This window comes from Charadrius vociferus, unplaced genomic scaffold, assembly GCF_000708025.1.
Source record: "Charadrius vociferus isolate BGI_N301 unplaced genomic scaffold, ASM70802v2 scaffold475, whole genome shotgun sequence".
Taxonomy (NCBI): domain Eukaryota; kingdom Metazoa; phylum Chordata; class Aves; order Charadriiformes; family Charadriidae; genus Charadrius; species Charadrius vociferus.
Genome location: NW_009648337.1, coordinates 528695 through 545845, shown reverse-complemented (window position 1 = coordinate 545845; position 17151 = coordinate 528695). Strand labels below are relative to the sequence as shown.

Here is a 17151-nt window from a genome sequence, read left to right as displayed (position 1 = left end):
ATTCATATTTTAGGTCAGAACGATATGTTAACTGTCAACCTAATGTGCGAGTATTAGCCTTTGTGATTCCCATCTCCACTCGTGGGAGCTGATTGGTAAAACATTACATACTTAGTTGAGAATATATTTGACTGCTTCCAACAAAACAGTTAACAATATCTTTTTAATGCTGGAATCTTTTCTGTTGACCCTCAGGGCACGATGCACAGCTTAGCTATTTTTACAGAATAGCTTTTCAGTGGAGAGGCTTGCAGCAGGAAAAAAGTGGCTGAGACAGTAGGCTAAAGGGTTTTGAAACGGTTCAATTTTGCAGAGTTTATATATCAAATGACATCTTCACTAAAAATTAAACACCCAATGCCACTGCTCCTATACACAGTAGCCTGACTCATACATGTGTTGGGACTCCACAAGAGTCACTTTCAATTCAAAAACATAATCACCAGTAAGGTTTTAATTCTCTTCAGTTAAGAGGAATATGTAATGCGTTTGTGCAATTGAGAAGAAAATATAATTAGAAACACTAAAGGCTAAAAATGAGAAAGCAAATAAGAAAACAATTAAAATAAGCCTTGTGAATGGGCAGAGAAGGCAGGCCTTCATAAAACATGGTGAAACACTTAGCAGCAATTGAGTCTTCTGGACTCTCCCAAATAATATACCTGAAAGACCTATATCTGTTGGGAGGTTTCCACAGAGAAAAAGGGCCCCTCACGCTGATGTTTCTTTTCCCTACGATATAAGCTAAGATCTGAACTGGCACTTTTTCCAGGGATAAGGAGACAAGATATCCCTCCTCAAGTACTCCTATCTCATTGGCATGTGAATTTTCTGGTAAAAGCAGCAAGCGCAGTCCACTCTTCTTCTAACATGAACCCCAATGAAGTTTTTGTAGACATTTTTAATATTCATTCACACTTGCTGCTTAAAAAAGTTAACTCCAAAACTGTAAATGCTATGTAGAAAGGAAACCAGCTATTGTTCAATTGAGGCAATTTCAACAGCTTGTTGAACCAAAATGGACCAGTTTGTCAATAGCACAGCTCGGTCTACCGTCGCACTGTCCATGTTGCCTCACCAGTGTCTCAAAAGGCTGTTTCCATGACCCCAACCAAAGCTAAAACTGCAAGACATGCACAGAAAGATGCAGGAGGAAAGGGAATACTTTTGCAATAGCCTTTAGGGAGCAGAAGTGACAAGAAGGTCCTGCCGTTCAGTTTTCCCATGTAACTACACCGTTTTTCATCAGGAGCCACTCAAACTCTCTATTGGTTGTTTCCACTTATAATACTATCAACACTGATCAGAGCACACTTGGATGAGGGTTGATGCTACACGCTGGCTGCTGCTCAGCTTGCATCCCCTAATTTAACCCAAAATTCGCCTAGATTCAACTTAGAGGCACAGGACTCCCCTCTTTGTCAGCCCATGGGGTGAAATAAATTACTGTTTGTTACCTAAATGTATTTCTTCTAAGTATTACAAAACACATTATGAAGTTATGGGCAGAAAAATAATACTAAAAAAAATAGATCCAAATTACATGATCACTCTAAAAGAGAACTACTGAAGAAGAAGGAAAAAGGCAAGATATTAGCCTAATGTAGCATTAAGAATGTTCAAGACTTCATTTATTTTAACATCTATCTTAGCCCTGGCAAAGAAGTTTTGAAAAAAAGATTTATATGCCAAACTACAAAGGATAGAGAAGACACTATTTCTACTCTAGTTCCAGGCAGTAGGTTAAGACAAACATTACTTCAGTTGTCCTGCTGAGCTTGAAAAAGGGATGTGAAGCAAAGGCAGATACTCTGAAGTATGCGACTGAAGAAACTTACACTGCCTAAGTTCTGCCAAAGACAAGAAGCTGTAATCAAATCCTACATACATAGATAGGCCTTGAAGGATATTACAACATCTACTCAAGCTGCAGCAAGTTCAATTCAATACAAATTGAAAGTGTGGTAACCTGGTGATCCAGTTTAAGAGTATACCCAAGCTATTAAGTGCCAATCTGGGGAAGGGGTAGTAAAGACTTGCCACTTAAATATAATGCCCACAGGAAGGATAGACAACGGAAGGTGTTGCCTGATTTTCCACACTCAGCTTAACCAAACGGCCTATACCATTTTCATGCACTTAATATCACTTCAAATTTTGCATTGCGTAATCAAATTGTCATTAACTGTCTCTAACTGTCAATATGTCATAACTTCATATTACTTAAGGAATCTTATATATTTTAGTATCACTTAAGGCTAGTTATGCAAACACTTAATATGGTCAAATAAAATGTTTAAATATTTAATCTGGTATTTGAAGTAAGTAGAGCTACTCAGAATCTTAACGGTAAGCACACGCTGAAATCGAGCCACAGTCATAAGAAGAATTATTCACAAGTTGGCCCACTTCATTCCATTAGTTTGTTCACGGAAATACACCTTTTAAAAATACAGATTTGAAGAATCAACACTAAAAACATTTAGTTTACTTCCTGCCAGTGCTCTTGCTTTGTAAACTCTTTGTCACATTATATCACAATATTGAGATTAAAAAAAAAGAAGACTGCAAGGTCTTAAAGATTCTCTGAGAAGTTGTCCTACAGCATGGGAAAAGCACATATGAAAGAATCTGTTCAGTAGATTGGAAGAAAACTGTATTATTGTAAATGTACGTAACTAAATAAAAATTAGTGTATACTGAAAATATTGAAAAAATTCTGAATTCACAAAACAAAGAGAGTTAACTATCTTCAAGGGCCTACATAGGCTTCACGTAACTTCGTACAGTAAATAAAATTAGAATAGTGGTTTATAATTTGAGAGAGACTGTTAGATAGTCCTCTTTTCCATAAGAATTTTCAATGTAGAAGAGAAATATACAATAAAGCATCAATATTAAGCTAACAGATGAAGAATGAATGTACCTGGAGTTATAGGATCTTCATTCAGCACATAACCTCTATTGGGTCAATTTTTGTACTTAATAGCTAGTCATAAATTAAGCGTATTGTTGAAACGTACATTTGAAAGGCAGCTCTGAAATCACCAACAAGAGAAACTACATTTTTCCGGGCAATATACCCAAACTCCAACACAGGAGAACCTCACATCATGAGAAAATGATAGTTATTTCAGAAATATACCTCTTTCTACTTTGATCTTGTCAAGGATTTCATTTTTGTCTGCTAAATCAGATTTGATAGCAGTCTCTAGTTCAGCAATTTGCTGTTTCAGTTGCTGTTCCTTTAATATCCATTGCTGTTCATGGGTCATACTGAAGACACTGCAATAAAACATGTGGCATGTGAAAAACTTTTAGAAATCAGCTTCAACAGAAAATAATAAAGAAAAAAGCTTTTAGTGGCACAGAGACCACTGTCATCATGTCTTAGGAATTAAGTAAACATATGCTGGTCTGCTGCTGTTGAAACCAAGGCGCCTGTCTCAGGCTGCGGTTAAAAAACATGAAAGAGTTTGTGGGATGAGCAAAGGAACTGGCCTTAATTTAGAGCTCCAAAGTCAGAAAAGTTGGCAGCATGCAACATTTGTGGGACTAGAAAAGGAATTCAGATGCATATCCCAGAGTAATCCACAACTCCAAACCTCAGCAACTGACAACTGACAAAACCATTCTTTCCGCATATAAAACCTCTCAATGTAGAGAGCTGGGATCACCCGCCTGATTTCTTTTAAATCTGTGAAACACGCAGAGCCTGAAGTCAGTTGCCCATTCAAAGCAATCTTGACCACAAAGCGACAACAGTTTTCTCATACTGTAAAACAACAATTCTGATACTGATTAAGAAGCACGTATAAAGTAATCTTTCTCCTACGTTAAGAAATAAAAAACAGAGGTGGGCAAAGAAATTAGAGTAACTATTTTGCCTGTAACACAGTATTTACTTGTAAACTACCAATCTATGTGCAAAAAGGATTGCATGGACACAGAATCAGAACTGCTACAACCACAACAAAATGTGTAACTCAGACTGAAACACAATTAAGTACATTAAATAATTTACAGTATAATTCCTAGTAGGTGAAAGGACAAAGCAATGCAATGTGCTTTCATATAATTTAGACAGTGAGTATTATAGCCTTCATATTATTATTATTCAATACTTGTATTCTTATTGGCTGGAAAAAATGTCTTTTATCTTAACCAATGATAAACCAGTTTATTCACTTTTGTGTTCAGTGAAAAATTAGTAGTTGTAGGAGGTTTTTTAAACAAGAGAGTCAGTTCCTCAAGTCTTCACCTTGGAGAAGCTCAGCAGTTAAAAGAATTATATTTTACATCTATAAATGCATAAAAAAAAAGATCTTCTGATATCTAGCTATTTATCAAGCTATCCCAAAGATCTAGGTAACAAAAACCTCAACCAAAAAAACATAGAGGAGAAGAAATATTGCAGAAGGGACAGCCCACATAGCTTCGAAGACTGTACATGCTGACTGAAAGAGAACCGCCTGTTTTGATGGCTATGACTAAATAAAGTTGTTCTGAGTACATACAAGTGCATTTATGTCTAACATATTTGAAGAATGACTTTAAGATTAAAGAAAAAAATTATAGCATGAAGTGTATATAAAGTAGACGGCAAGAGTTTACATTCTCAATTTGTGATCTTCATAGAAACAGTCTTTTTCTCATACTGTACCCATCTCATCTATTTATACAGTTCTCCAGGCATATACCAGCTTACGGTGTGATAGAGTGTCTTTTATAGAAACGTTGCTTAAGTTCATGTATGCTAAGTCCTACAGCAATATATACTTCACTCTGCTATAATTTTGAAGATAATATGCACTGAATATAATGCACAGAACCCACAATCATTTCGATAATACTGCATAGGTACAGAAGAGACACAGTAGGTGCTGTAATTGCTTATATTTACCACTCTTCAAAGTTTGATTGGCTCCCGTAAGGAAAGAATAAATCTTAGCAAGAAAAGACATCAAATACCCTTAGTTTTCACAGGTCTGAAAACATTCCCAAGTTTTAATGACCATGATATCTAGTTATATGTGCATTTGTTATCTTTAGGTACAATTGCTTCACGCAAAGGTGTGGCTACACATAATTTCAGTTTTTCAAAAGACTACGCTGGCAGAAAAAGCATTAACGGTTACTATGATAGTAATTCAAAATGTAGATGTTTAAATGAAGAACAATTTAGAAAACAGGTTTTATCCAAGCCTATATAATGCTAATGTTTATGTCAGTTTGAATTGAGTCCACTTCTGTCAGTTTCTTCCTTTGAATTTCAACATGACTTTTACTTGAATTCATGTGGACCTTCTTTCACATTTACTGTATTTCACTGGAGTTGGAGCCATCTGGGTAACTATAAATGGTCAACCACATCTGGCACCGTTTCCTTTGGAGGGAGTTTAAGCATTACTAGATTTGCATTACAAGGTCATATGAAAACAATTCCTCCAAACCTTTAATCCAAACGAATTGTTTTCTTGGATACCGACTAAATAATAAGTCAACTGACAAATTCATACTTGTTCTTTGTAAACTTTTCAGATCCAGTTCTGCAGTCTTGGCTTCGGCAAAATTCCCCATCAACTTCAAATGAATTTCAAAAAAAATAACATTAGCAAAGAATGGATTTACATCTCTCATCCTCCATTAAAAAAAAGAAAGAAATATTTAGTAATTATCTGGCACCTGTGGACACTGGCCTATCCACTCCTAGCAACAGGTAACTTGTAGCAAAGTTGCATCGTTCAAATGGGCAACAGAAGAAATTGGCCATTAAACAGTAGTTATAATGAAATGATCCATTTCTTTTTCTAATTTCTTGTTACTTATATGGTAACATGGAATGATGGAACATGAATCAAAGTTTAAATAGGAGTATATGAAAAGACAGTTCATTTTAGGCAAAAGTAAAGCCGCATTTTAGATTACTGGGTTATGAGAGAACCATATTTAAATTTATGTTATTAAACATCTTTTTTAATTATCCCACTATGATTTAAATAGAACAGAAAATTTCAAGCCAAGATTGTAAGGTGGTTTGTTAGTAGGATTTATTCCTCTGCATAGAGTAGAAAAAAAATCATAAATCAGAAATATTTGTAACATGATCAGACTTTGGAGGAATCTACAATGAAATAAGCTAGAGACAACTGATCAACTACCCTTATACAAAACTCTAAATATTGTCATTATACAACTGTTACATCTCATATGTAAAAAAATGTTTTAAGCTATTTGTATGCACCGTTTTTTACTATAATTTTTAATTTCACTGTAGAAAGTACAAAAAGTATAATAAATATTGTACGCATACTATGAATAACACTTGACATCACTCACATTGTGTTTACTCATTAGTATTATTTTTGACAGACATCACACTGACAAACCAAACAAACTTTAAGAGGAAACACAATTTTGATATGAGAAAAGACTTCAAGCATTTTACCTACTTTCTGAGGCAATTATTAGCTCTAGGAAATTTCTCTGATTTTCGAACCTTCTTCAGTGTAAAAGACCACATGGTTTCACAGTAAAGGAAAAGTTCATCTGAAGGTCATTTTTTCCTTTAGTATGCTTGTATTAATTGACTATAATTACTTCTTTCCTGTACCAGAGAATTTCAGAATCATATCTGGCAATGTATTTTCATTGTAAGCACTGCCGATACAATTACACAACTTATTATGCATAGGAACCTTTGTAAAAACTTACAGGAGCATATACAAAAACTTCAAGCAGAACCAGTACAAGCAAAATGGTAGCTATTACCAAAATAAACGAACTACCCCTCAAAAATAAACACTGGAGAAGCTGTCAGATATGAGACTTTATACAGGTCCACTGGTAAGTGCGGGAAGAACTTGTACAAAAAGTTCAAAGACCACTTTTCCCCAAATAAAATAAAGTAAAATAAACCCAAAGGAAGGTATGTCTACCTAGGTGTATTATTCTTTCAACAAAACACCTAAAAAAATTATTAGAAATTCAAATAAGAACTTTTTGCATTGATGTTCAAAATAAAGTGACTTCTACTTAGTTTTTAATTAGATTTTTAAAAAGTAGTAATCTACTATTTCGGGAGTATTAGAACAAGTATGGAAGCTGCTCTGTTTTAACAGAACAGATGAAATACAGGTAGATCACCATAAAAGTTTCCATAAACGCTTATTGATATGATGAACTATAGCACAAATATATTTACATGTGTGCACACACAATATGCATACGCACGTTCAAGCACACAGTATATGAAGACCTATTAAACAGGACAGGAATCAAGTTTTTTATACACAGAAATCGTAACTTACCTGTTATACAGTTTATCATAGTTTTCCCTCAAGAGTTCCTTCTCTTTTTCTAGATCATTTATTCTTTCCTGTAACTAAAATGAAGAAGGAAGTTTCAAGCAATGCATAGCACAAAAGGAAATTACAATGAATGTGTAAAGACAATTAGATAATAACTTGTAGGCATTGTCAAGTTTTTATTTGTTCTTTTTATACAACAGTCTCTTAGAAGTTCCAAAGTAACACTTTTTTTCACCACATGGACTTACATTTGGCTGAGACAGTCTTTTTCATGTTGTTTATATGAAGCTGAGAGTAACATGTCGCAGTTGAACAACAGTATCTAATCACATTCTGCCTTATGCAAAAAAAAAAACCCAACAAAAAAATCTATAGCATTAAATTTTTTTATTTCTGTTTCGGTGAGTATTATATTACCTAGTTCATGGCTCCTGTAAATATTTTTTTATTGATCTTATAGAAGAAACAACAAGTCCTTGCTTTCGAAACATTCACTAAAGCAGGATATGGTTTTAAAGCTACGAGATGCTTTAACCCAGAAGATATACACTACATGCGTTATAATAGTTTAAAGGTACATTTAAAATACATTCGAAACAGGTAAACCAGGTGGTAAAACTAAAGTAGCTACAAAATGAAAGAAAAAACAATTAAGTCTGTAGACTCTTACACCTCATGTATTGAATAGAACAAGGAATAACACACTTGATTTTTAGCCCTATATGTGGGTGACTGTTAGTGATACTTGTCTCCGAGAGCCTCTAGACAAAGAGATAGAAGTGACTGATTTGAACTGCTGAGTAAGAAGTAATACCTCACTGTACTGTAATCAAATCAGATTGAAATAATACTAAAAAACTAGCAATACAAGACCAATAAATCAAGTATTATGTTTTTTTGTTTTTCTGGTTAAGAAACTACTTGTTTAGTATCAGAATTGACATGGAATCCTATGCTTTAAGCTCAAATACTGTCCAAACACTGATGCAGTCATTATGTGGCATGAGGACCAGGTATGGTTCATGATTCTACGAAATGCAAGCAGCAGCCACAGGATTTTCTTTTTAATGGGATAAAAGTGTATATACTACCAGATCAGTCTTCTAAATGCGTTTTAAAGGTCTATTCACATCTCCGCAATCAAAAGGTACCCCATCATTAACTTTTCCTTTATCGATGTGTACTACCTAAAGCAGATTCTAGCTTTCTTGAACACTATCTCACCTCATCTGTCCTTTGGTTTGAAATAGTCACTGATTGCAATTTTTTTTCAAGATGGAGGCACCTTAACCGCTCCTCTTTAAGCTGCAGATTCAGTTCATCACCTTTTGCTATTAGAGCATCATGGCTCATCTTCAAGTTCTTTTGGTTCTATGAAAAAGAAAGAAAAATACAGAAAAGGAAAATAAATAAATAATTAAAAAAATTAATAATCACACTTAGTAGAATGTTACAACACTCTACATATTCAACCAGTGGTCTCTCATGGCAGTATTTAATAGATATTCTCAATGTGGTCAACAGGAGGCACTCTTGAACTAACTGAAAGCAACTTTCATTATGCATGGCCAGGAGAAGGTGGCATTCTTGATGCTCTCATGAACATGAAACCCTCAGTTCAGCCATGATGAAAACGACCAAGAAATACATCTGTTCAGCAATTAAAAGATTTTGCTGTGGTTACAGTGGTTAGACATGCTGACCAAAAACACTGCAGTAGCAAGCAAAAAATGAATGTTGACCACAGTTATGTCAATCACAGAACTTGCCACAGCTCTGTTAACCCTTAGTTGTAGATATATAATTGTTTTATAATCCTAATGCACTCAGTTCTATTTCCCCGCTAGCAGTAATTTAACAAGGGACTTACGATTTCTTTTACATTTTAATTTACTTCAATAGATTATATTAAGGCACATTTAACCAATTTTAATATTAAATGGATGACGCTGATAGAACCTCTATTTCCAGAATATTAGTTAATACTATACTCCCTACATTCCACAATGCTTTATTAAAGCCTCATTCATTAAGAATTTCAATGTAAACCACACTCAAAGTTTGACTTGAAACAAAACAGCCCAAAAGCCAATTTCCTGTTTAATAAAATGATTATATGAAAATTTATGTCAAATACATGTATAAGCATAGATAATGTTTAAGGACTGCAGACAGAAAAAAGTTAGCTTCATGTATTCCATATAATATTCCTACAAAGCAGTTAAATGGAGAAGCTGAATGTGAACCCTGTACAAATTGTTTAGCTTCACATGCAGTCTGAATATCCTAGAAACAAACAAAAAACCCACAGAAAACCCAATCGCCAACCTGATCTTCAGCCTCTCATTTCTCCATAAGAAAAAAGCCATGGAAAATAAACAATATTAGCAGCCAGTCTTATTTCAGAGAGATAACGAGGTATATTACTCATTCATCTTTAAGTCTTTTCTTCAGTGCTCCTCTTGCTCTGTCCTATATCTGTGAACCGTATTTCAATAACTTCAAAAAAATGACACCTTAAAAATAATTTCTACACTTTTCATTTGTTTCCAAATTTCTTTCCTTTCTCCTCAAAATCAGAATCCTTACGGTTTCTAACCCTTCCAACTGTCCAAGTGAACTCGTCTTTTCTTCTCCATCTCTCAGCTTCAATTTTTTCCTGAAGTTCTTTTCCATTTCAATAACTTGCATCACTTCAACCCACTATACATGAAGAAACTCCCCCACTGCCATCTTGGCAAAGCAGCATTTATTAGACCATCTCACCCTTATCTCTTTCCTTTTCAAAACCGTTAAAAACAAATTCAACAGCCGTATTTATTCTACTGAACCATCTCATTAAAAGCACTAAAAACATCCTCCTGAAAAATCTGCTTGCTTCAACTTCATTCTAATCCTTCAGTGTCTCTGCTATTCTCCTGACCATTTTGGATTAACCTTCCTCATTAACTTTAATGGTACCATGACTTCACCCTCATTATTACTTCCCTCCCCCCCCTCCAAATGCAATCTTTACCTGGATATTCTTCTATATCTGAGTGTTCTGTCAGCACTTTTTTTCCATTATGCCTCAAACTGTTTTCTATCCCACTCTCCCTTGAGTATCCCAAGACTTGGGTCATGGCAACAATTGGGATGATGATTTTAGTTTGGTATTCCTAGTCTGGAATTTTCTTTCTTTGGGAAACATGCCTTGATATCGTTGTCAATTAGAAACAACTCATTTAAAGAAAATGGATCTATACCTCCTAGAAATATTGCACAAGCGAATGTAAACAGTTCTGAATTATAGTTGTGAAATTGTTGTACTCTTCAAGAGAAGAATTAACTCTCTATAGTATTTTAAATTGTAGTTGCACAGGTTAGCATACTTCCATTACACATCATGAAATCCTGAATGTTCAGCCTGTAACTGAAGCAAATAAATATACCAATGGGAACAAATACATAATCCAAACAGTTTCAGGGTCCTTCTAATCTAATCCTCTTTTAAGAAGATTACACAATTCCTTCATTCAACTGGCTGCATTAAAATTCTTCATCAACAAAACTGTCCTGTAAACGTTTGCTAGCAAACTTCAATATCATTAGATGGAGCAGGATTACAGGCTCTTATCGTTTTGTAGTTTCATAGTTTCACATTTTGGGCTGACTTAAGTTCAAAGATGAACACGAAGGAACTGTATGGGTTTCAACTGGTAGAAGCTGAAAGTAAATGATAATGAACTCAATAGTCATAAAAAATCATCAAGATAAACATTAAAAATATTAAAAACTGCTCTGTTGATAAGTACTTTATGTGCCATCTAAACTAGAAATGTTGGATTTTACAGTTATTCATATTTAGTAGACATGTTTCAAACATTCAAATGACTGGAAATGGGAAAAACATTGTATGCATTATCTTGTAAAAAAAAAAAAAAGCATGAGATCCACACTCGTGCTTTTCAAAAACGCAGCTTTCACTGTGAATATCAGAAACAATGTCTTCAAATACGAGTTTGAATCCTAGGCATCTGTTTCCATTCAGCTGCTGCCAAGATAGAGGCCTAAGTACTTGACGCTTGCTGTAAATTACCAAAAAGTCGCAGATGCTTTAAAATGGAATGGTTTACTTATCGCTTTCTATTTAAGAACACAAAAAGCCATGTGAAACCTGTCTCCCCTGGAGTTTACACCCTACATAGTTCACCCTGTGAAAAATTAGATTTGAGCTACTAACACAAGACCTGTTTTGGCAGAGAAGATACAGGTATTACAGCGGGGCAGGGAGTGGGAAGCAAAGCAAAGCAAAGCTTAGAAGCACAAAAACACAGGAAAAAAGGAACAGAACAAAAATCTAATGGCACAAGTTATTTAGCATGCCAAAATACAAGAAGCAGGCGGCAGTAAGTTTACAAGGACATCTAGTACCTCCACCTCATAAGGCTAGGATACTTCATAAAGATCTATTGTGCGTAGAATTCCTACTCAGAACTCTCCTGTTTCTACACTTATCATACTACCACTGCCTGTATACACATGCGGTTCTCCAAATACACATGGGAAGAAGCAGAAAAATGCTGTATAACTAAAACCTATACAGAATCTACCACACAGCTGCATGTTCACGAGACATTTTTATAAAAACGCTCTTTTTATAAAGAAAATTTATTACTTACAGTAGCCCTCCAGAATAATTTCCATGAACTCAGGAACACAAGTTATGTCCTAATGTCAGAACTCTAAACAGCCAAACCTCCCCCAACTTTATAAAAGACTGATAAAATGAGGGGGATCTAGAGCCCCTTCTTTAGTAAGTCAGTACATTTAAGTCAAAGCCCTCTTTTTAAATGATCAGGAATCTCTTTAGATCACCAGACAACTCAGTCGTTCTCCACAATCTGCCTGAGATGGCTTTGCAGATAGAATCTTTAGACCTACTAGACCCTTCTGAAAAAAAAGAAATAATTTTAAGACTAAAAAAACCTTATACATTTGGAGTACCTTGGGTGAATGTATTATGTGGTTCATTTTCATGTCCTCAGCATTGACTCAGAATCAAGAACTGTGCATATTTATTTTCCATTTACGCATGCTTATGTGACAAAAGTAATGGAATGTTACTGACCAAACTGCAATTACCTCTTGAAGGTGGAGAAGTTTTCCTTCCATTGCTGAAAGAGCATTGCTTTTCTCAACCAGCTGTTTACGGACCTTGATCATTTCCACATTGTCCCGAATGTTTAGCCTTCAAAATTGTATTAAGAAGAAATACATCATGAGCTTAAAGATACAAAATGAATTATCTTCTTATTTTTGTCTTGAAAAGTTGAAATCCTTTGCAAATCAGCTTTCTACAACACATTTGGGAGAAGATTTAGTGCATAATACCCAAATAATTTTCTTACTCTATAATCCACATGACAGAATTTAGGTAAATAAATATTCTACCGCATGATGACGTAGCAACTTCAATCGATATATATACAGCTTTGTTTATCATATCAAACTATATATGACAGGAAGAGAAAACAATCCTATACCTAAAGAGATTATTTGTTTTCCACTCACTCATTTTCGACCCTCCAAAGTATTTGGTGGCAGTAGATTACCATTTTAAGCAGTTTCCTCTTATAGTTTAAACCTATCCAACACTGCTAAGAAAAAGTGACTTTGCAATTTACACTATAACACCTTAAAGCTGGCATTCAAACAAGCTGGAGGCGTGTCTTAACTACATGAAAATCATTTTTAATATCCATGTAGATGTTCCATACTGTTACAATTCTAAGACTAATTTTGAGAACGTACTGTTTAATGATATTTAAAATAATTCAAAATTTAAATAAATACTTATTTCTGGTGTTTTCTCTTAATTCAAGCAGTGAAACTAAACCCTGTTATTTTCACAGCTTCTTCAAGTATGGGAAGCAAAACCAATTCTGATTTGTATTAATATAAAATATGATAAAATCAAAATAAGTCTTTAGCATTTGAAAAGTTAATTTCTCTTCCAATATTTACCTATCTTAGACTTATTGGAGGAATTGTCACAAAGCCATGCTGCAGCAAGAAAATGGACTACAAAGCTTACACATCTGTAAACCAGCTGAGTACGTGAAATACTTTCCTTTTATTCTGTAAAATATCAAAGCCTACAGTGTTTTGGCATTGCCCAGTTAATTGTCCTTACACAGAAGATAAACACAGTCACAAACCCGAGATCTTCCGCAAGAAAAGGCCCTAACGCAATGCTAAAACTATCATGTGTCTAAAACATGTTATCTACATAAATTAAAGTTGTGGTGAGTATAGACAGCAGCACTGTCTCATGCTAGCTATTTAAAAGCTAATGTAGTGGCACGTTTTTATTAATCTTGTTCCACACATCAAACAAAAGGCTCTGATGCCTTCAAAGGCTTTTTCTTTTTTTCCTCCCCTTCTTTTTTAAGCAGGGTACTTTTTTTTTTTTAAGCAGGGGGCTTTTTTTTTTTTTTCCTTTTTAAGTAGAAAAAGGAGCAGATGATAGTGAAATTTATGATGTACAGATGTAAACCCCATGGCTCCTGACAATCAACATTAACTATTTTTTCAACAGCGAATGAAACAGCATTTGATTTAAATAGGTTTGGGGTACTGATATTATGAAGCAAATTATTCAAATTTGGAAGTGAAAAATTACTTTTTATTGGGATCATTTAAATTCTTACAATTTTAAGAGTATTTATCTCATGAAGTTTCTAGGTACGGAAAGCATGTGCCGTTAAATTCTTATTAGTGCATTACATCAATCACAATCTCAGCTCTCATCATAGGCTGCAGCAACAAAATTATTTCTCTACAGTACTTCTACAATATTTTATTTGTTTATTTAAATAAAATAGGTCTACGACACGTCCAATGCATCTAGGTACATGACAAGAAGTTTACTGCTGAACAACAAAATCATTTCAGATTTTGTGGGCAAGGTAAAGTTAATTGAGGACGATTCTGTTGGGAAGATTAATTTTTCTGTAAATGAAGTCACAAAAGAGTAGAATAGAATAGAAATTGATTATCTACACAGCTATCTCCCTCCCAGGAGTTAATGTGTTCTGCTCCCAGAACATCTGCCCGGGTATTCTGATATAATAGGGGTTATATACAGATTTGATATAAAAGTCAATGCTACCTTTCACTTATGTAGATAATATTTTGCTCAAAGAATAACAAAATAATGTATAAGAATAAAGCTGGACAAAGATAGCTCATTCAATATTTCTCTGTTGCCAAAAAAGCCCAAAATTCTGCCACAGAACCTGAAGACAAGGAGGCAAACCTGGAGTAGAAGTTAGAAAAAGAAAAGGAGCTACTATCCCTTTAGAGGAACTAAGCTGGATTAATGAGCATACTGATTTAGCTCTAGCATGCCTTCTGCCACAACTGCAGATATAAGGAACATGAACTCTGTCCATCCACACTAAACTTCATCTTAAAGCTGGATTAAAAAGTCTGAAATTGGAAATGAAGTTAGGAGAAAGTGACTCTTTAAAAAAACCTAAGAATTATGTTTGGGGTTAATGTCTGAAGTACACCAAAGAGACAATGTCTTCTCCAGACCTCTTATCTTTTGGATTAAAAGCATATAGAGTGGGGTCCCAATAACAGGCTGGGGACCAGCTGTGTGGGAATGGGGGACTGATAGCAACCTACACCAGAAGGAAACAATTAAAGAAAGGATCTTGACCTGCACTGTACAAATTTATGCCAGTAAATCCCAGATGGCTAAGCTAATAAAATTGAGGTCTAATTAAACCACATCCCTTGCATCTTGTCTTTACTTCCATATGAGCAGGACACAGATACAATACTGAGACTACTCTGAGAGAGTCCTGACTATTGTATCAACTGAACCTGTGGCTCACAAAATTTCAGAACAAGAAAAACAAGCAAGTAAAAAAAATATCACCCCCATATTTCTCAAGACCACTTACCCTGTCTGGCAAAATAAACAAAAGGTTTCCAGGCTAATAGTTTTCAATCACAAATGCATCAATGGCCAAGATATATACATAGACTCCCAAGCAGAGAAATAAAGAATCGAACATCAGCGTGCAGTACTCTTCTCATTTTACAATGCTTAGTATCTAACAGGATTATATGTTGATATAGATTATGTTCTTTCCTTTACCTCTTATTTCTTATAGGAAGTCAATATAAAGGGGCGGGGGGGAACCCTCGACCATGTTTACCTTCTTGTAGTACCTTTATGTTGTAATTGACAGTATATTGGCAATAAGCAAAACATTAGCACTGCATCAATAGCTCTAGCACCTAAATTATTAAGATGGTATAAATACCAATATAAATTTCTAAATTTGTTTGCCTGGCTAAAAAAGCTATCTACAAATGAAAAAAGAAATGATCTTTAGGGAAACTGGTTAAAAATAAAAAATCAGATATGGAAATGCAAACATAAGGGTTTGGTTTTTGTTTTTTTGATACTTGACACATACATACAAACACGACAGACATGATTTAGCAAATTCATATACAGGCTGTAGTCTCTCAAAACTGTTTACATAATGCATTATGACTAATGTTCTACATTTTAACCTAGGTTTGCAACGCTATAATGCAAAAATAGAAGTCACAAGTGCATCAGATATGATACTCCTGGTCAAAGATTCACACATTTAATAGGTCTAATTCCAAAGTCATGTTGCAGAAAAAAAATGACAAAGGAATTAAAACCTGACTGCCAAAAAAGCTTTTCTCATCAAAACAAACAAACAAAACACAAAAACCTCAGTAATGTGTAAAACTCGGGTACCTGTTTCACAAATGCATTTTGGGGTGGCTTTAAAAATGTGTTTGGAAAGTATGATGAGCAATTAAGTCATTTGAAGCTAGCTGCTTGCAAAATGTGATTGTTTAAACCTAACATTTTAACTTGCACACTGTGTATCATCGACACCAAACCACGAGGTTGTTATGGTTTTGGCCATCTTAAAATTAAAAACAATCATTCTAAATGCAATTAAATTTTTTACTTAAGAAAATATGTTTAGTCTAACAACCCACAGGCCAGGGTTCTCCCTTAAGTTAGAATTAAATCAGAAGTGTATATTCCTGAAACAATCCCCAAACAATCTCTAGTGAAACAGTGAAAAAAAACATTGATTGCAGCCATGTTACAATTATCTTCTCAAGGATCACACTGCATACGAACTCAGCTCTGTTACGTAGGTCTTGTGGTGTTATACAGAAACAGTAATGAAGCTGCAAAGGCATCTTTAAAATATAACTGGATTTCTTGTTGGTATAGGACTTGGGATAAATAATGTCTCACTCTGTTACTGCCGATGGATCAATTGATTAGTAACTGTGGCTGCTTCACTACTTGGAAACTAGTTATTTCAATCACAAGAACTTCTTAATCATGTAGCAGAATAAAGAATGTTTTCCTAAAGGTTGAAAGTAACCTAATTTTGTTAACACCAGGCTAAGATCAAACGCTACTACAACATGAACATTGGTGGAAGCACATTTATTATGTCCTTTGGGCACAAACCAGTTCTTAAATAATTTGAATAGCTTAACTGTCTTTGGGTAGTAACGTAACTAGATGACAGCCAAGTGTATTCTTACAAAACACAATAAAAACCTGCCAATTGCACCAAAATTCAAAGACATAAGGTACAAAGATTAAATAAGATGATCTTATCAGCCAAATTTCCAATTTTTCCTCCGATGTTCTGGTATTGACAGTTTCTTCTTTGCTGATGCAAAGACTATTAAAAATAAGAATGATATAGACCTATAAATGTATTTGTGTAATAAAACAACTAATACAGACTGCTCTAAATAGCAGTTACAA

At 34.6% G+C, this 17151-nt stretch overlaps 1 protein-coding gene across 1 annotated transcript in view; it reads right to left on the bottom strand.

The window, feature by feature from the left end:
* The window catches only part of RPGRIP1L (RPGRIP1-like), a 71595-nt gene that overhangs the window by 44184 nt on the left and 10260 nt on the right, over positions 1-17151 (bottom strand). The window contains exons 6-9 of the mRNA XM_009885058.1: positions 12435-12540; positions 8535-8681; positions 7311-7384; positions 3146-3285 (exon numbers count right to left, since the gene is read on the bottom strand). Of these exons, the coding sequence (XP_009883360.1) occupies positions 3146-3285; positions 7311-7384; positions 8535-8681; positions 12435-12540 (467 nt within the window). The remainder of the gene's footprint in view (positions 1-3145; positions 3286-7310; positions 7385-8534; positions 8682-12434; positions 12541-17151) is intronic.